The sequence below is a fragment of the Alligator sinensis genome, unplaced genomic scaffold, assembly GCF_000455745.1.
Source record: "Alligator sinensis unplaced genomic scaffold, ASM45574v1 scaffold258_2, whole genome shotgun sequence".
Lineage (NCBI taxonomy): Eukaryota > Metazoa > Chordata > Crocodylia > Alligatoridae > Alligator > Alligator sinensis.
In genome coordinates this window covers 408484-427722 of record NW_005842398.1, presented here as the reverse complement: position 1 = coordinate 427722, position 19239 = coordinate 408484, and the positions used below count along the sequence as shown (strand labels likewise).

Genomic DNA, 19239 nt, shown 5'->3' with positions numbered 1-19239 from the left:
CAATATTCTCATTAATATTTTGGCTGTTTTTCACAAAAAAAAGCGGGGGGGAATGGGATTGAAAATTAAATAAAAGAGTTCTAATATAACCATCGTTGGAAAGTTTTATTTAATTTGTGGAATAATTTTGTTCTTTTTTTTCCCAATGGGGTCTTTATTAATTTAGTCTCGTAACTTAGTGCCTACATTAAATTAATTTAATAAAGGTTAGAGTACTAACATAACGTTTCCCAAATGTGAAGCATGGATAAAATCTTTATACGGCAAAATGTAAAACCCATATATAGAATGACAAGGCACCAGACTGTTTGGTATATGTTATTTAAGTCAAATACTTCAGTATAGTATTCTGGGGGAGGGGAGTGAACAACAGTAGCACTCAAAGAATTAAAAACCTGAACAGACAGCCATATATCAAAGCTGTTTTCATCCATGAAAGTGCTCTAAAGTTCAGTAATTAAACTTTATAATAACAACACTCTCTCTATTGACAGTGTCTTCCCCAAGCATTTATAATTTGTTGTATATTTGTTATATCTATATAAAATATGGATATTAATATAGACACAAAAGATCACTATAATTATCCATACTAATCAGCTGTGTAATATACATGATTTTCAGCATAGAATTTAATTTCATAGTATACATGACTGTATGTAGTTTAAGTTATCAGTAATTAAAAAAAAAAAGGAGAGAGAGAGAACGCCTTTGCTACTAAAGCTCCAGGTAAAATTAATGCCAAATGCATTTCCTTCACATGAAGGTCACCCTTTTGTTCATCACCTGAAGTTGTACATGTATAGTCAATTGGGATGGAGTGTTATTCATTCGGTAAGTGTGGGTGTTCCTGTTGATTTGTGGATGTGTACATCACAATATAATCACACAGTTTATTCCTGTTTTCTCACTGAATTATTTATTATGGTCTGAAGTGAAGGGGGTTTCTTTTGTATTGGCATAAACATAGGATTATGTTTATTGTGTTCTTTCAATCACTAAATCACTGATATGTCAATGGGCATAATACTCCTTGCCTCACAGGGATGTTATGAAGCTTAATTAATTAATGTTTGTAAAGTGCTTTGGGATCCTCTGATGAAAGGTGCCTTAGAAGTGCAAAGGAAGATTATGTTGATTATTTTTCCATCTATTCTTGCCCCAATATGTCACTGATGTAAAATTCAATAGGATAATGTAGGCCCCCATTGTAACAAACTCCAAATTCAATATAGTGTCTATTAAATTGCTACAGAGGCTTGAAAAAACAGCTCAATAATTTAATACAAAAATTAATACACTCACTTATTTTTTTAATTAGCTCATTGTTTGCTTTTTCTTCTCTACTTTAAAAGTCATTCCCAAAACTAGTTTAACAATAATAACTTGATATACTGCAGTCAGGCCACAGGTTGGAAACACAGGCTGAGTTGTTATATACTGCAGGGTAGTGATTTCCTACAAACTGATTTATAGATAAATAATTCCGTGTATTTATTATATAGGAGTTTTTAATTTCTTTAACAAAACACACTTGAACAACATAAAATCACATGATTTATAGTACAGAGATGGGACCGTTCTGAGAAGGATGAACAGATGCAATCAGTGTCACAGGAGCCTACCCATTTTATAAAGGGCCTTATTGATAGTGGAAGTAATGTTCCCCATGGCTTGGTTATTTTGGGATCAGGGATTTTATTGACATTTGTTCATTTAGGTCTTTAACAAGGCTCTGGGACAGAAGTTCCATAAACTGGTTTGACCTAAATCAGTTAAGTCTGATACTACATCCAACCAGGTTTATCTTAAACCAGTTTGGGTCATTTTGAAAGCAGTTATGTGCACTGAACTTCTGTTCTGTTACAGGTTTAAATCAGTTTCTGATCACATAAGCCAGTTTATGTGTAACTTCTGTCCCTAGCCTTGAAATTATAAATGCATCTCTTAAAAATACAGTCTTTGGGTATTAATGGTAATGTTTAGCTCCTACTGAGGTAACACAGTGATGGCAATAATCACTGCGAAAGTAGGTGGTTTATACACTGATCTATTTGTTTAGTTACACTTGCAACATTATACCAAGTAAAGTTGGGATTAATTCCCTTGCATTCATTGAATCACAGCTCTGTTTGAGATGTATTCAGTGTATAAGCAACAAAGTAGTGGTTCTCCAATTTCCATGCAAGCTGTGTTTGTAATCCACTAGGAGACTGATCATCCTTGTTAACACCTCCACTCCTTATGAATCTTTGTGGGTTGCATTTGCTTATGCAGAAGAAAATGAAAGCTTTCTGGTTTTATGTATATTGCTTTCTGATGAGCTGCCTGTTTAGCATTTGATAAATATCCTCTTTTATTATTAGACCATCAGTTCTTTCTGATCAATTTTGTATTTTATTTTAACCAAGGATTACTGATTTCCCTCTCTCTCCTCTATTTTGGGAAGATGAGATTAAACTTTCACTTTGGGGTCGGGAGCAAATGTATGTAATCGTACATAACAAATTCCTAAAATGTCCTAATTTTCAGAGTTTGACTTGGGACATAATTTTTTTCTTTCCCAGGGCATATAAAGTACTCCATATAACTTTTACTGATGTACTGTAAACTTAATACAAGTATTCATTAACAATCATTCAAATAGTCTGTAAAAGATAGAAATTAAGACTCAAACTATTACATGTTAGTTGTGAAGGAAGTTTTAATAATAATACAAGGCATATTCTGATATGTGATGTGTTGGGTTTATTTGGGTGAGAATAAAAACTGAATGAAGCTCTATTTTTAAAACTTTTTATTCCATAACCCTAAGCAATTAATCATTAGTTAAACAAGTAGTCTCACATTCTTCAGTGGAACTACTACTGGGAATGAAAGTACTCTTTAGATGCGTGATGGTTACTGGACCTGACCCTAATTTTGTTAATGATTTATAAAAGCTATATCTAGAAAGGGGTGCAGTGGCATAAACTGTACTTCTGAAACACTGAGGTGTCATCTACACTACATTGTTTTTGTCAGAACAGCTGCCCTACCAAAGCGCATTAATGGAGATGCAGCTTACACCAGTAAAAGAAATAAACAGCTGCCTAAATGATGTAAGCTATGCTAGTAACATAGTATCTTTTACTACTATAATTGTACCTACATAGTGGGGTTTTGTCAATATAGCTACTAGGGGTGTGGAAAGCGGGCTCTGTTTGTTTCGGATTCGGCCTGATTCGGGGGACAGTGGTTTGATTCACTGATTCAGATCACTGTCCTGATTCGATTTGGCCAAATCTGAAGCTAAAGATTCAATTCTGATTTGGAGAATCAGTGATTCAGCCATAAACACAGTTTTAAATGTTTTTCCTACATACCTCGAGGTAGCAGGCATTAGGGCTGTGCGAAACGGCACTATTCTGTTTGAACTTGAGTTTTGAGGTTTTGATGGAACAGCATTTCATTTCAAATTTCATTTTGATTTGAAACCACTGTTCCATTTTGCTTTGTCGAAACAGTAACACTGTTTCGATGTTTCGCCCGTTCGCTATAATGGGGAAGCTCGAAACAGGCTCTCTCATCCAGCAGGCAGATGGGGGGCCTGCAACCCTGGGAGGGCTGTGGAGGCTATGCCAGTCCTCCTGGGGCTGTGGGCTCCCAATCTGCCTGCCAGATGAGGAAGGGAAGCTGGGTGCTGCTGCTTGGGACCAGGGACCTGGGGAAGGGAACTGAGCCTGATTGCTCAGTTCCCCTCTCCAGCACCACGATTGGGCTGGGGAAAGGAACTCAGCCCGATTGTAGCGGTGGGGATGGGAACTCAGCCTAGCTGGGCTCAGTTCCTTTCCCCAGTCCAATTGTAGTGCTGGGGGTGGGGACTGAGCCTGGGCTCAGTTCCCTTCCCCTCCACTGTGACTGGCTTCCTGCAGCCCAGCCCTGGGAGGTGGGGAGAGCCAGGGCTGTGCTTTTGGCTGTGCCACATGGGGCTGCGGAGCTGTTGGGAGCACAGCCCTGGTTGTCCCCTGTCTCCTACCACCTGGCTGCTGGCTGCTTTGAAATTCGAAACATTTCAAAACTTTGAAACATTTAGACTAGCTTCATTTTGTTTTGAGGCTGTTTTGAAGCCCTTTAGTTTGATTCGATTTTGCTGTTTCAAGCTCGACATGAGTCGAAACAGTTTCGAATCAAAACAGCTGGTGAAATTTAGCACATCCCTACCAGGCATGGCTCATGAACGCTCAGATGGTGGGGTGGATGGAGCATCCCACACAAGCATGGGGGGCCCCCCTGCATGCTCGGCAGTGGACCCCCCCCTGCATCTCCCGGCTCGGCGATTGGTTGCAGGGGGACTCTGGGTGCCCCCCCAGAGTTGCCGAGCTGGGGGAGTGGGGGTCCCCTGCATGCTCTACGGTGGACCCGGAAGTGGACCAGAAGTGCTTCTGGTCCAGTTCTGGGTCCGCTGCCAAGCGCTCTGACCCCCCTAATGCTCCCGTGGGACGCTCTGTCTGCCCCACCACCTCAGCATTGATGAGCTGCCTGGTACCTTGAGGTATGTAGAAAAAAACATGTAAAGCTGTGCCTATGTCTGAATCATTGAATCTCTCTGAATTGAATCGGAAGCTTCTGATTCGATTTGGAGAGATTAATGGGTCTCCTGATTCGATTTGGATTCGGAGATTCAGCCGCCGAATTGGGCCGAACCTCTGCTGAATCAAATCAGCAACCAAAGCTTTGCACAGCCCTAATAGCTACCTTGATTAGTGTTGGGACTTTTTTTTCTCCCCATTCTCTTTAGCAGTAGTGTAACGGGATGGGCGAATGGAGCACCAGCCCTGGGGGCTGATTTAGAGAGGGCAGCAGAATGGTGGTCTCTAGGGCTCTAAATACATACAATCCAGAAGCCCAAGGTTGAATTGGTTCAGTCTTTGTATGTTGGTCTAAGCTGCAGAGATTAAATTGAAACAGAAGTGAACAGACATTTACCTTTGATTCAGGAAATGCAACCACATGCCTATAGTGGCTCAGGCCAGAAGCCAGCGGGGACTACAGCACAACTCTATGGCACGTAGCCAGCATGGACTGTGTGTTCGCTTCCTCTTCTTACTGCTCCAAGGTCTTTTGGGATTTGCAGTCCAGAACTGCAGCAGCAGGACTTTGCAGGTTTTCTCATCACTTCCTCTTCCTGCTTCTGGGTGCCTCTGGGATTTGTTGTCCACCATTACAGTCAGCAGTATGTTTGAGTGGAGGAAGGGGTATTTAACCCCCTCCCTGGCCCCAGACTCCGCCAGTGTTAGCTGGGGAGGGGGGCAGTCCCCCCCCCCTGCAGATTGGGCTGTATCCCCAGCTGTGCTGGTCGTCTCCTCCCCACCCCTTCCGCCAGCCCCTTGTCAGCCAGCCCTCAGTGCTCCAGCTAGTGAGCAGAGGGGCAGGGCCAGCTCTGCTCTCTAGAGCAGACAGCACAGCACAGGCCAGCACTGGAAAGCATGCTGGGGGGACTGTGATTTAATTAGAACCAGGAAGGGGTCTGGGACAGAAGTTTCATAAACTGGTTTGACCCAAATCAGTTAAGTCTGATACTGCATTCATCCAGGTTTATCCTAACCCAGTTTCAGCCATTTGGAAACTGGTTTATGTGCACTGAGCTTCTGTTCTGTTATAGGTTTAAACCAGTTTCTGATCACTTAAACCAGTTTATGTGCAACTTCTGTCCCTAGCCTAGGTTGCCCCCACCATGAAGGCTGTTGCAGCCAATATGCAGTATGCAGGGAACTAGTCCTCCAAGCTGCAGCACCCAGAGTGAAATTCTGCTCCACTGCATCTGCCTCCTATTCTGTCCAGGGTGCCGAAATACTTAGCTCTACCTCTGCTCTCCAAGCCTGGTATTCTGTTCAAAGTTTCCTGTGTAGGCTCAGACTAGTTTTTACTAGATTCATTAACAAATTCAAATTTTAATAACATTAAGGCAATTTTTCATTTTCTTGGGTGCGAGAATAATGAAATCCCTAGTATTTATTATGTATGGATCTTTTAGAAGAGACCTTAAAAACTGAGGGATTTTAAAAGATTCCTGCAGTGCCTTCTGTTAAGTAGACAGGTCAAATATGAGGGACCTGCCAGAGATGTCCAGTCTATCCTCTGTTGTGCAGTAGGTCTGTTGGTTTTGTCCTCTCCTCCAGAAGCAGCTGCATTTTCTGCAGTGTTCTTTCATACAGTTTAAAAGCACTGTGGCAAACTTCTGTAGGAAAAAAGCAATACAAGTTTTAAAATGGACTTCCACAACTCTACCCTTTCTCATTTTTTTCAGTTTGATAAACTGAACAGTAATAAACTCTGGGAAAATATTTGAGGTTTAAACTTATTAAACAATCAATCTAAAGAGGGAAATGGTTTTCAAGAAGTAATGTATGTGAGCCAACTGGAGTGGACAGAAGATCTCTTCTCAAATCGTGATGTCTGAAGAAAACTTTATAGCAACTGCTTTTAAAACAGTTTATCCCCTAGAAACTGCTTGGCATGGACTGTTTCACACAACCCTTTCAAGATTTGTTCCTGAAAGCTGTTCTAGCACAGGTGGATCTCTGTGCAGGCAAGGCCACAAAATCTCAGAACCTTGGCCTGTTTGAGGTCTGTTTGCTAACTCGCCACAAAAAAGTCCCAAAGGGGTCCATTGGAATGCAAATTTTGTGTGTTAATTAGTTAATGGAGAAAGGTGGTGAAGTAGCAATAAAATTTGCACATAGGTAAGAATACAGTAGAGAATTTTGCTGTCTTATCCTCAGGCAGTACAAACAGGGGCTTGGAACTGCAGGAGGAGTACTGTTTCTGTTCAAGACAGTGTTTTAGTGATGAAACCATCATGGTCCACCAAATATGCAAGAGGCAAGGAATTTTTTTTCTTGTTGGGTGGAGGGGATTGATATATTTTATCAGACCAACTATGTAGTTAGCTTTTGGGCACAAAAGAGCTGCAGTTGTTTGTACCATCCAGGTTATGAAGAAGAATCATTCAGAGGAATGGATAGTGGTACACTAAGATCAGGTTTGCTTCACAAATCAGCACTACTGTCCTTTTCTGCAGCCCAACCGTTGCCTTAAATGCAGCATCATCATCATGTAAGAAACCACCTGTGGAGCCTGCTGAGGAGCTGGATGGAAACGATAGCTTCTGGCTATCACATGGTCTAACTTGATATGTGTTGGAAAAAAAATTCACACGTCATATCACACCGGCTGAAAAAACAGCGTGCATCAGCAGTGCTGTAACAAGGAGTAAAGGACTCACAGCAGGTGTTAACATGCAGAGGCACAGAGCCTTATAGTAACACCTGTGTTTGTCTAATTCCAGCCAAAACAATTTCCTTTCCACTTGTAGAGAAGGATGAAAAAAAGAAAAATCTACCTTACAACCAGTAGTAGCAGACATTTCCTGCAAAGAAATTTACATAGTATTTCCCATGATGCTTTGCACTGTGGTTTTGCTTTGAACTTTTGCAGTTTGAGACAACTCCTTGGTAACTCCAATAACCCTACTGTCTCTTTGTGTCTCTCCAAAGCTGTCAGTACCAAACACTTGCAGATGGTATTCTCTTACAGTGCTTCATTTAATTGAATGAAAAATAAAGCCTCTTATAAAATATTACCAATTTAGATGTGACTTATGGGGCACATATGATGCTTATTTTTTTCAATTATATGAAAACTTGGAATGGTTAAAAATAGGAAGCCAAGTGTTCTGTGAAACTGGTATAGATTTCTAGCTTTGTAGGTGATTTTTCTTTCAGTTCTTACATAGCAGAAGGGACAAAGGAAATCAGCAACTAAACTGTATTTTCCTAGTATGTATTTCACTCAGTGGACCCTTGATGCTCATTTCATGACTAATATATGCTGTACTATATGCACTTCTTGTTGTCACCAGAGATAACGTTAAGTAAACTATCCCCTTAAGAAAAACAGCTTTTCTTGGCAATTGGAATATGGCTTGAGGAGCCAGCGCTGAAGACATACGGTACTATGAATGAGTGCTGTGTGTTAGTTTACTGGATCTGAGTCCAGGCACTATTTATACTGCAGCATATTCAGCACCAGATTGTTAAATCTTAATACTGAAACAGTGCATCATTTAAATGTTTTTGTTCTGTTTATGCCCCATTTTCAAGCATTGGATATAGAGTAGCACTTGCTAACTTTTGTTTCTCTTGGACAAGACTTATGCTAACTGAAAATTCTTGAAATACCCCCCCTTCCCCCCCCGCCCCCCCCCCCCATCTATACTTGAGTATTTTACTGACACTTTGAACTGCCTGAGATACTCCAGCCCCCTCTAGTTTCCCACAAGGTAATGGTAATGAATAATGTTGTGAACCAGTATTTCAATTTCAGATATTTTCTCCAAGAAGCCTACATGTAGATATTGAAATGGTACGTTAGAGAGAAGTAGTACTAAAATTATCTCACACATGTTATGCAAAAGTGGAGAAAAACTATCACGGTGTCAAGTATATCCAGTTGTAGTGAATATCCTTGTGCTACCATTTGTCCCATGCATTACACCACTGATAAACCATCATCTTATATCCATTCTTTTCTTTGTAGGTCTAGGTATTCCCATTGTTACCTTTGTAGCCTATTTAGACTTGGTTCTTAAAAGTCTTGGTAAAGGGCTGGCTGTGAGGGAATGTTTTTTGAAATTGTAACTATTCCAGAAGTTTCCTGACAAGTTTTCTTGAGGGGCCCTATTCTCATAAGTTTGTGGAAAGACTGTAATAACAACTTTTAGGCTGAAGTACAAAAGGTTACCATGGAATGGTGCTGTGAACTCTCCTTTGCTATTTGTGGCAGTTTTTGAAGCCTGACTTTTTTGGTTGTGTTTGGATTTGTTAAATGTGCATGGACAGATCAGAGACCAAGTCCAGCATGTCATCAATTTAAATGGGATGATGCGAGTTTGGTCCTTTGAGGGATTGGGTCCAGAGAAGATATGCAAGTGAAGCTAAGGAAAGTCAGGAACTCAGCTAAAGAGATGGAGTAAAGAAGAAGATGGTAGCTAAGAGAGCCTGATGTTTTATGCTGCTTTTGCTTTTTGAGCGTTCTTGGAAGTCCATTCCAGTCCAGTCTTAACAGACGTTTCCCACATTGCCTGTGGTATGATAGACCCTCTCCGAATGGAGAAAAGTAAACGTGGTCCCTGGCCCAAAGACTTTACACAGTGGCATACAAGTACATATTCCCCTGCAACAAGCTTGAGGAGGAAAGGTGTTACTAGTATTATGTAAGACTAGAAGTATAAAAAGAGACCCACCAAATAAGCAAGCTATTTTCAATCCGTGGTCAAGGACAGATCTGTTGCTCTTTGCCAAAGAAAGCCACCATCTGCATGGTGAAACTTGTATCTGCAAGTGACCTCTACTTCATCAGTTCCAAATGCTGTGCACTCTGGGAATCACACCGCAGTCAGGATATAACTGTGTGCTGAGCCCACACAGGAATTTTCTTGTTCAATTCAAAACCAAATCTTATATTTACTTTGTAGGCTGTGAAATCAGGAGTGCAGGGTATTTAAAGCTTGCCTTAAAGTACAGGCTTTTGTGGATGAGGAAGTGTTTGGGGGAAGCATCCTTTGCTGCTTTGTAATAATTTAAGAAACAAGAGCATGTAAACAGCTCTCTTTAAAAATAATTTAAAATATATTCCTTCCTCTCTATGTAGTGAGTCTCAACTGATGGCTAAAAATAGCTGTTTCTACCAGTGTGCAAAAATATCAGTGCAGGTCTTGAATACTCAGAGTGAACAAATAATCAAAAGGTTCAGTAAGTAACCGATAAACATTTATTATGTTCTTTTTCTTCCCAGGAATAATCAAACTTGGCCGATGGAACCCTCTTCCCCTCAGCTATGTGACCGACGCACCAGATGCAACAGTAGCTGACGTGCTACAAGATGTCTATCATGTTGTGACATTGAAAATCCAATTACAAAGGTGGGTGTTTCTGAACATCTGTCCTCCCCTATTCTCTGAGCTGCTCTGTCGATCACAGCATTACTATAGAGATTAGCATATCCTGTCTTCATTAGTTTCTCAGCTTTTCATGAAATAAAAAGGAAAACGAAGGGAAGAGTGGTTCACTGGGCAGCTTTCTGGTGAATGTTCCAACTGTTTTTACATTTTGTTTTCTGAAGCAGTGATGTGGTAGTATGGTGGGAGCAAGGAGAGAGAGTTTGAATCATTCATTATAGTTCTGAAGCCTTTAAAGGGGAACTTTCCACAACCCCTAATTTGATAGGGCCTCCAGACCTGATTAAATACATAGCACATTGTATTTGGAAATTAAATACTTTGTCTATTCCCAGGATTTGGGTTGTGACAGACTTTCTGCTACCTCTGGATAGGACAGAATGGGGAGGGGAGTTTGTTGTCTTTTTTCCCCACTGGTTTTCATCTCCACTGGCCATGTCAATGGGGAGGGGATCTTCTACTTCTCCATTTGGTAATTGTAAAGCTATTTTCTGCACAATCTTTGTGTTTCTTTTTTTTCACACCTTCTCTTTTTTGGCCCTTTAAAGATGCTTCAGCTGAGAGCTACTGAGCTCTGCCCTGGAAAGGGTATGGCATTTGCTGTTTTAACCCATACAAGTCTTTCACAAACTGCTATACTTAGGAATCACCACATTAAACACTTGCATGGTCTATCCACCACAGTCTTGTGGTCAGGATACTTCTGCAGAAGGCTGGACAAGTAATGGAGAAATGAGCATAACATGCTTATAGGCACAACACTTTCTAACTCTGTCATAATGAATGAGCCTCATTGTTTAGTATCTGAACTCCACCAAAAACTTCCAATTGCAGAAGCATCTTACAAAACAATAGTGTGTTTCTCCACGTTGTGGGTATGCATATGAAATCAGCAATCAACTGTTCGGTTGACCCTTCATGTAATGCCAGGGCAGTTCATGATGGCACTGTGCCCTTTTCCATCTCTCTTACTTTCTGGTTGGCAACATTTTGCTTCTCAAGAAGTCCTGGTTACCCTCAAGAAGTCTTACCCCAAGATCTGTGAATCTGGCACGTCCATTTTGACCAGTGCAAAGAGTTGGCTGGTGCCTGTCATGAGTGAAATAGAAAATGCTTTGTTTACGGAAGGAATGTTCTCTTTCTGCATCAAAAGTAAATGACATGAAACAACATGTTTGTATACTGTTCTAGACAGCTGCTAATCAGTATCAAAATGTCTATAACTGAGGAGGCTCATGGAGAAGCTAACTAAAAGCTACCTGTGAGCCTTCTAATTGAAACTAATATTCTAACTCTGGAAAATCTGGCTGCAGGGATGAAATGCATGCAGTTTTAGTAACACTGATAACAATCTGTTGCTGTCAGTGGGTCGAGTAGGGGTGGGCACGATACGGCCTGTGGGCTGGATCCAGCCACCAGCTGACTAGATCTGGCCTGCAGGTGGGTGTCCACCAATTGATTGGATCCAGCCTGCAGCTGCCCCTGTGGTCTTCTGCATAGGGCTGAACCCCACCATCTCCTGCCCAGGACAGCCTATGCCACCCTTGCCCACTAGTCCTGGCTGTCGTGCATAGCTTTCCAGTAGGGTTGCTCCCGGTTTGGCTGCAGCTGCCTGGGTACTGCTTGGCACCCCTCACCTCCAGTGGAGGCCCCTCCTCTCCCTCTTCCCACTGCCCCTGCTGTGGTACTCCAGGTTGGGGGAAAGCTGCAGTCAGGTGGCTCTTGCTCCAGTGCATGGGGCTCCAGCTCCCAGCTACCTTCCACCCACTTGACTGTCCACAGGTGGTAGTTCATCATGCTGGGTGGGCAGAGTGGGTGGAAGGTGGCGGAAGCTGGATTTGGAGCTCCACATGCTGGGGCAGGAGCTACCCAGCTACAGCTTCCTCCCTGCCTGGAGTGGTGCAGCAGGGGCAGGAGGAGGAGGAGCTACTGGAGGTGGAGGGGAGCTGATCAGTACCCAGGCAGCTTCAGCTGCATCAGAAGCAGCCCTGCTGGGAAGCTGTGCGCCAGCTGGGGCCAGTGGGTACAGGCAGGAGCATGGCATAGCCCTATGTGGAGCAACGTGGGGGGCAGCCATGAGCCAGATGGGGAGGGGGGTGGGCTGCATCTGTGTGTGTGTGAGGGTGTGGTATATGCGTGTATATGTATGGGTGTGGGGGGCAGGTGGTTGTGCAGGTGTGTGTGTATGTTGGGGGGAGGTGCCTGTGTACTAGGTCCCGGGGGGGGGGGCAGAGGGCCCAGGTGAGCTCTGTAGCATGTGGTCCCTGCCCTTCTTCTCTCCCCTCGCCACTGGCTGGCTGCTGGGACCTAACATGCATCCCCCCCCCCCCCCCACACACACACACAGAGAGATGCATGCTCACTTCATCTCTCCACACCTCAATTCAATTTATTAAGGTTTCTGGCTAAATGCCATGCTCCTGAAAATGAAATAACACACCATAATATAAATACCTTTGAACAAAGTAACTGAACTAGAAATATTTTACTAAAAATAGAGCCCACCAACATAAGAACATTATTAATATAAATATAGTGGTAAAATGAGACATGAATCTATAATATTGTTGTACATAGATCCACAATTGAGACAATACAGTCAAATCTAATGTTAAAACATATACTCCATATCAGTAATATGAGGATAATATCATATTAGTATTGATAATCAGTAATAAATATCCTTTATTACTGATTATTTATCAGTAATAAATATCCTTTATTACTGATAAATAATCAGTAATAAAGGATATTTAACTCTAATTGCCTCTGCCTTATAAGCAAAAATTGCAAGACGATTTACTAAATTTGTATCGGTTTGCTGTAAAAGCCAGTTTAATTTCTCTCCGTTTGAAAAATGTATCAATTTCTGCAAGAATGGTAATAAATAAGTTTTCCTTATGTCATTATATAAAGAACATTCTAAAACATAGTGGATAATTTATTATTGAGATCCAACTGTATATACCTCCTCCCCCCTGAATCTGATTTCCAAAGAGTATATAAAGTGGCAATATGAGTAGCTCTAGCCACTGCAAAATTATTCTTCCTGTATCCTCTGGGAAACCTGAATATCTCATATTCTCTGGAAAACCTGAACCTTTTCTATGGGGGAGAAAAATCTTTCATTATATTTGAGATACTATCCCATCCCAGAAAGTGCAAAAGTACAGGAAAGACAAGCTAACCAGGGTGATTGGAGAAGAGGGGGATTTTTAATATCTTCTATATAGCATAATTTAAGCAGACAAGATGGTAAAAGGGGCAGGGTTTTAAACCAAAATCCTGCCATTCTAATAATAATATTAGTTAAAATAGAATCCATTCCAGTCTCTAATTAATCAAAAAAGGTGCAGGAGTTGAAGGAGGAAGAGCCAGAAGAGCCCTAAGAAACTTGTCCTGAGGATCTACATCATTACTAGTGTCCCCCCCCCCCAATACTTCAGCGCCATATAAGATCTGAGAAGTAACTTTGGCTTTATATGCTGATATATGAGCTTGGACTGATTGTCCTGGTGTGGTTTCATAAAATTTGTTTATAGCCACAGCCGATTGGGCTGCCTTAGTTTTAACTGACTGAATATGATGTTTCTATGATGGAGAAGCTGTGAATAACACACCCAAATACCTATAGGTTTTGACAACTTCAAGATTGGTTCCCCCGCCATGTTCCATGGATATTTCATCAAACAACTTCCCCAATACATTATTTTGGATTTAACATAATTTATGTCCCTCCACACCTCTTCTACACACACTTATACACCTCAACGCCCCCCAACCTGCCACACACACTCCACCCCCCACCATGTGGTGGAGTAAGACTTTATTCTGAGCTATTTTGCAATCACCTCTGTATACACTACTAAAAAAAATCAGGACCAAAAATTTTTTTGTAATAAAATTAAAATATGTTATAGTAGATGTTTGGTTTTCAGTGTATGATTTGGTTTTCATTTACGATTTGCTAAAATTATATCTTCTGAAATCTTTTATGCATGTGGCCCTCGACAGCTCACCAAAATGTGTTAAGTGACCCTCAAACCAAAATAATTGCCCATCCATGGGATAGAGGGTACATCCTAAATCTCTCCATCATTCATTACTTTTGATCACAAGAAACTGCTGCCTTAACTGAAAGAAGTGCCTGGAAATGTGCTAAAATGACTTAAGTCCTTCCTTGAAGAGTGTGGACACATGAATGCTTGGAGCCCTTTCAAAAGGGGAATGTCTCAGAAGGGAAGCAGCTGGTATGTTCTAATTGTTATGTACAAATGAGCTAAGAACAATTCAAATGCAACAAGACCACTCAAACTTTAGCGCCCCTTCATCCAGGGTTAAAATAGATGCAGATCAGTTGACTGATATGAACCTGATCAAGATAACTTGATGCTAGTGGAAGAGTATGATGTTTTGAAGAGTTTGTAGCTATGATAATTTCATTTAGTTGGAGGTACACTACTCAGTTGGTCTGTTGTGCAAGTTAGGTGTTTTCTTGAGTGCTTCACTGACACTGACTCCCATGATAGCATCCATGAGAAATGCTTTTGTCATCTCTGCAGACAGTGACCTGACCTCCATTAAAAATGTCTTTGTGACCTTTTAGCTGGATGACAGCAGCATAATACACTTAAGGCAGCTTCAGCTAGTATCAAGCAAGATGCCTCAAGGGTATGAGCTACCCATCAGCACACTGAATCTATCCTCCCCTCTCTACACTGTCCTGATACAAAATATCAGGTCAAGTTCAAGGTCCCAATGCTTACATTCAAGCTGTTCAGTAGCCCACATTCAGGATAAGTAAAAGATAGTCTGATGCCCAGAAATGAAAATAGTAGTTGACAAGTCCACTCTTTGGGCAGTGGAGGCTTTCAGCTATGAGGATGAAGCTCACTGATACTGGAAAAGGAACTTTATCAGGAGTTGGTAACAAAGTCTTGGGGCTTAAAGACCACTAGAAACTTCTTCCTGCTGCTAGTTGCAGTTCCTCAACCTGCCTCCTTGAACCTAAACACGGAGTATGTGTACATTTTTTAAAAGCAAACCCTAAAAAAACTCTACCAAAACAAAAGGCTCCATCCACTTATGTGCACATCACAGGGTCTGAGTGAGAATGTTAGGAACACTGATTCTACCTTTTTAGAAGGCTCTTGTCTACTGCACAAAAAGTAGTCTAAGAAAATGCCTAGAATAGACTTTGTCCTTTAGATCAGTGGTGTTCAACCTACAGCCCAGAGACAGGATTTGATTCACAACACAGTCCTCCTGCCATGGGGTGGGTCTCTCGCACATGTCTAGAAATTTGGCAGCTGGGGAGCAGCTTCTGCTCAATTAACATGGCCCCATGTGCCAAATTGAGCCAGCATAATCTGGCTCATGGAGTCAGTTTGCAGGTGGATCTGGCCAGCGCACCAAGTTGCACCAGTGGACCAATTCTGCATGCTGACATGCACTGGATCTAGCTTGTGGACTGGCCCTGCGCTGCTACTCTGGCTCATGGGGCCGGTTAGGGTGAGCACCACTGCTTTAGACCAACCATGCAAAGTCATGCTTCTCTGGAGTTAGGGGTAGTTATTGCTTAGTCATTTTTAAATATGTCAGCAGTATATATTTTTCCTAATCTAAAAGAAGCATCTCCCTGTGTCTGAAGAGGCTGCTTTTCCCTCGTTATTCGGGTGGCCTTCTTTAAGCAGAGCTCTTCCTACTTCTTTGGGTTCTAAGAGGAAATGGCTATGCACACATTATACCATGTAGGATTAGCTACTATTCCTGGCATATACTGTAATTTTCTTAGTTGCGGTATATATTTTGCTTGGGGAAAGCAGGGAGAATTGACCTTTGAAGAGTCTGAAGAGGGGACTGTAAATTGGGGCTGGCTGCACAAAGATTTATGGCTGTTGCATGCAGAGAGCAGGTATCCTTGCAAGGGATGTTTCCATCTGCTTATTCTTCTGCTTTCTGTTTTTAACAGTTGTTCAAAGTTGGAAGACTTGCCAGCAGAGCAGTGGAACCATGCCACAGTCCGCAATGCCTTAAAGGAACTGCTCAAAGTGATGAATCAGAGCACATTAGCCAAAGAATGCCCACTCTCCCAGGTCAGTGTTTAAACCAGACCTAGAGAAAGTCTGCTGTATGAAATCCAAATCAATAACCTATTTAGCTAGGTATTTTAGTTTTGCAAATTCTAGAAATGTTTGATTCATTTCTCATTTTAATTCAAAAAAAGAAATCCTATTTCTTGGGAGAAAGATGTCATCAGTCTTTTAATTGTGATGTATTTGTTTCCCGAAAGAAATATTGAATGGATCAGTTGGTTTTGCCCTGCACATCAAAGGGAGCCCGAATTTTCCATGCAGGCCATCTGCAAATGTTGCAGTAGTTCCCAGTTATGCCTGTTCTATAATTTGGACCTACACATAGCTTTAATCAGCCTCTGATCATGAAGAAATTTATGACTCTTATAGATGGGGTGATAATTCCTAGGAAGCTGCAGCAAAACTGTGTGTGTGTACGTGTATGCATGTGCACATAAGTATATGCAAAAGGAAAACAAATTCCATGTATCTGTTTTGTCTGACAACTTTGCCACTTACCAAGATATCCTGGTTAAGGATGAAAGCAGTAGTTCAGACCTCTGATGATACTGTGAGCTCTAATTGGAAACATATTTCAGATTCTAATATCAAGACCTAAATGCATTTGGCATGGCCAAAACTTGAACACCTGTTGATTCATAAAATACAGGACAAAACAACTTTGCTAGGACATAGTTAGAGCTGATCTTGATTTCTGTTCTCTTAAAAAAAAAAAAAAAAAAAAAAGAGTATTAATAATAATATTAGTATTATATTAATATTACTTCCACACCATTCCTCAAAAACTCCAAATCCCCTATATGTTAAAATCTCAGTGAACTTTCTAACATTGATCCAAACTTTGCCCTCCTGTGGCTGCCTTCCACTTACATTAGAGGTCCTGACCATAGGGGCTAGGAACAGACATTACACATAAATCAGCTTAAGTGATCAGAAACTGGTTTAATCCTGTAACAAAACAGACATTCAGTGCACATAAACCAGTTTCAAAATGGCCAAAACCAGTTTGAGATAAACCTGGTTGAATGTAGTATCAGACTTCTGATACTACAGATCTGATACTTCTGATGACTTTAAGCCAAATCAGTTAACTGATTTGGCTTAAACCGGTTTATGCAATGTCTGTCCCAGACCCCTTCCTGGTTTAACTTTAAACCAGAGTCCCCCAGCGTCCCAGCATGCTCTCTGGGCTGGGCCTTCTGCTTCCCAGCTGGAGCAGGGACAGGTAGGGACAGGCAGGGGCAGGGGTCTGGCCAGAAAGGGGTTTAATTCACCCCTCCCTGTACCACTGGCAGGGACCCGAGCCAGGTTCGCTGGGCGCTCCCCCCTTGCTTCTGCAGCAGCGGGCCACCATGGCCCCTGAGGCAGAGGGGGCAGGAAGGGGGTTATTCTCTCCTGTACCCCCACTTCTCTGGGGAGATCGCACCTGGGTCTGCCTGCCCTGACCACCGCTCGCTCCCTGCTTGGGGTAAGAAGCAGAATAAGCCTCCTTCTGCCCCTTCCACTGGATGCTGGAGGGAGGTGGAATAGCTCCCATCCCTGCCTGGCCGCTGGAGTGGTGAGGTGGGAGTGACTGTGATGGGTGCAGCAGCCCCAGTCATAGTGCTGGGGAGCACAAGTCCCTTCCCGGCACGGGGGCCCTGCTATGGAGCAGGCAGAGCTGCGGTGGACTGTGAGCAGCAGCACCGGGGCCTGGAACAGGCTCGAGCTATCAAAGTCTTCCCTTCGCCAAGTGCCGTGGTCTGTAGGAGCTTTCCTCACCCTGGAGCATGGCCCCCCTGCTACCCCTGTCATGGTTGCTCTCCCCTTACCACTCTAGTGGCTATGTGGGGGCGGGGGCAGGGCCAGATGCTGGTGGGCAGGGCTCCTTTAGGCAGAGGGCAGGGAGCATGGTTATTCCACCCTCTGCCTCCAGGGCACCTCAGTAGGTTTTGCCCACTCTGGCCACCATGGCTGCCTGCTTTGTGGCCAGGGCAAGCGGCAGAGTAAGTCCCCTCCACCAGATGCTGGAGGGAGCGGGGCAGGAGGGGGGTTATTTTGCTGCTTGCCCTGGGCACAGAGTGAGTGGTGGCAGCAGTGACAGTGGCTGGGGCAGGCAGACCCCACTGCAGTATCCCAGGGGCAGAGGGAGGAATAACCCTGCTCCTGGCCCCCCACCTAAGGGGCCCTGCTCCCTGCAGCTGGGGTTGGGGAGTGACCATGCTGGGGCAGCAGCTCCTGTCATGCTTTCCCAGAGTGCAAGTCCCTTCCCAATGGGGTGCCATGCTGCGTGATGGGGAAAGCTGTTATAGACCATGGTGCTGGGGGTGGGCTTGGAGTGCTCTGGGCTCCGGTGCTACTGCACACAGCCTGCTGCAGCTCTGCCAGCTCTGCAGTGGGGTCCCCATTCCAGGAAGGGGCTTGTGTTCCCTGACACTATGACAGGGGCTGCTGCAGCAGCCAGGTGGGGATGCATAAAGACGCCAGCCAGCAGGGCCCCTTAGGTGGGGGGGCAGAGACAGGAGTTATTCCCCCTCCCTCCATTGTCTGGTGGATGGAGCAGGAGGGGGCTTATTACTCTGCTTGCCCCAAGCAGGGAACGAGCGGTGGTGGTCAGGGTGGGCAGACACACCTGCAGTCACCTGGGAGCAGTGGAGGTAGAGGGGAGAATAACCCGTCTTCCTGCCACCTCTGCCTCAGGGGCCGTGGCAGGCTGCTGCTACAGTAGCGAGGGGGGAGCATACGGCAGACCTGGCTCAGGTCCCTGCTGGTGGGCCAGGGAGGGGGGAGCTAAACCCCTCTCTGGCAAGTTCAGCCTGGACTGGCTATGTCCCAACAGCACAGGAGGGCTGTGTGAAGCTTCGGTTGCTGATTCAATTCAGAGGAGATTCGGCCTGATTTGGCAGCCAAATCTCCAAATCCAAAGTGAATCGGGAGACCAGTAAAAAGGTCAAAATCAATTCAAAGCTCTCCGAAAAGATTTGGTAATTTGGGCAGTTCCCACTTGCTGCTGCAGGTAGCTGGACCTGGGTTCCATTCTGGTAAGTAGGGGGCGGGGGGGCTGGAGGAGGGGGAAGGGGACCATAGGGGGACCCCACTCCCGGCCCCATCCCCTGCCTGCTCCCCCAGCCCCCCCTGCGTGCCCCCCAACTCTTGCGTCTCTCT

The 19239-nt window shown here is 43.6% G+C and overlaps 1 protein-coding gene across 5 annotated transcripts in view; it reads left to right on the top strand.

The window, feature by feature from the left end:
- SATB2 (SATB homeobox 2) overlaps positions 1-19239 on the top strand; it is a 168116-nt gene that overhangs the window by 60786 nt on the left and 88091 nt on the right. For all 5 annotated transcript variants that reach the window (XM_006029768.3, XM_025211265.1, XM_025211268.1 and 2 more), the window contains exons 3-4: positions 9838-9964; positions 15972-16095. In XM_006029768.3, the coding sequence (XP_006029830.1) occupies positions 9838-9964; positions 15972-16095 (251 nt within the window). The remainder of the gene's footprint in view (positions 1-9837; positions 9965-15971; positions 16096-19239) is intronic.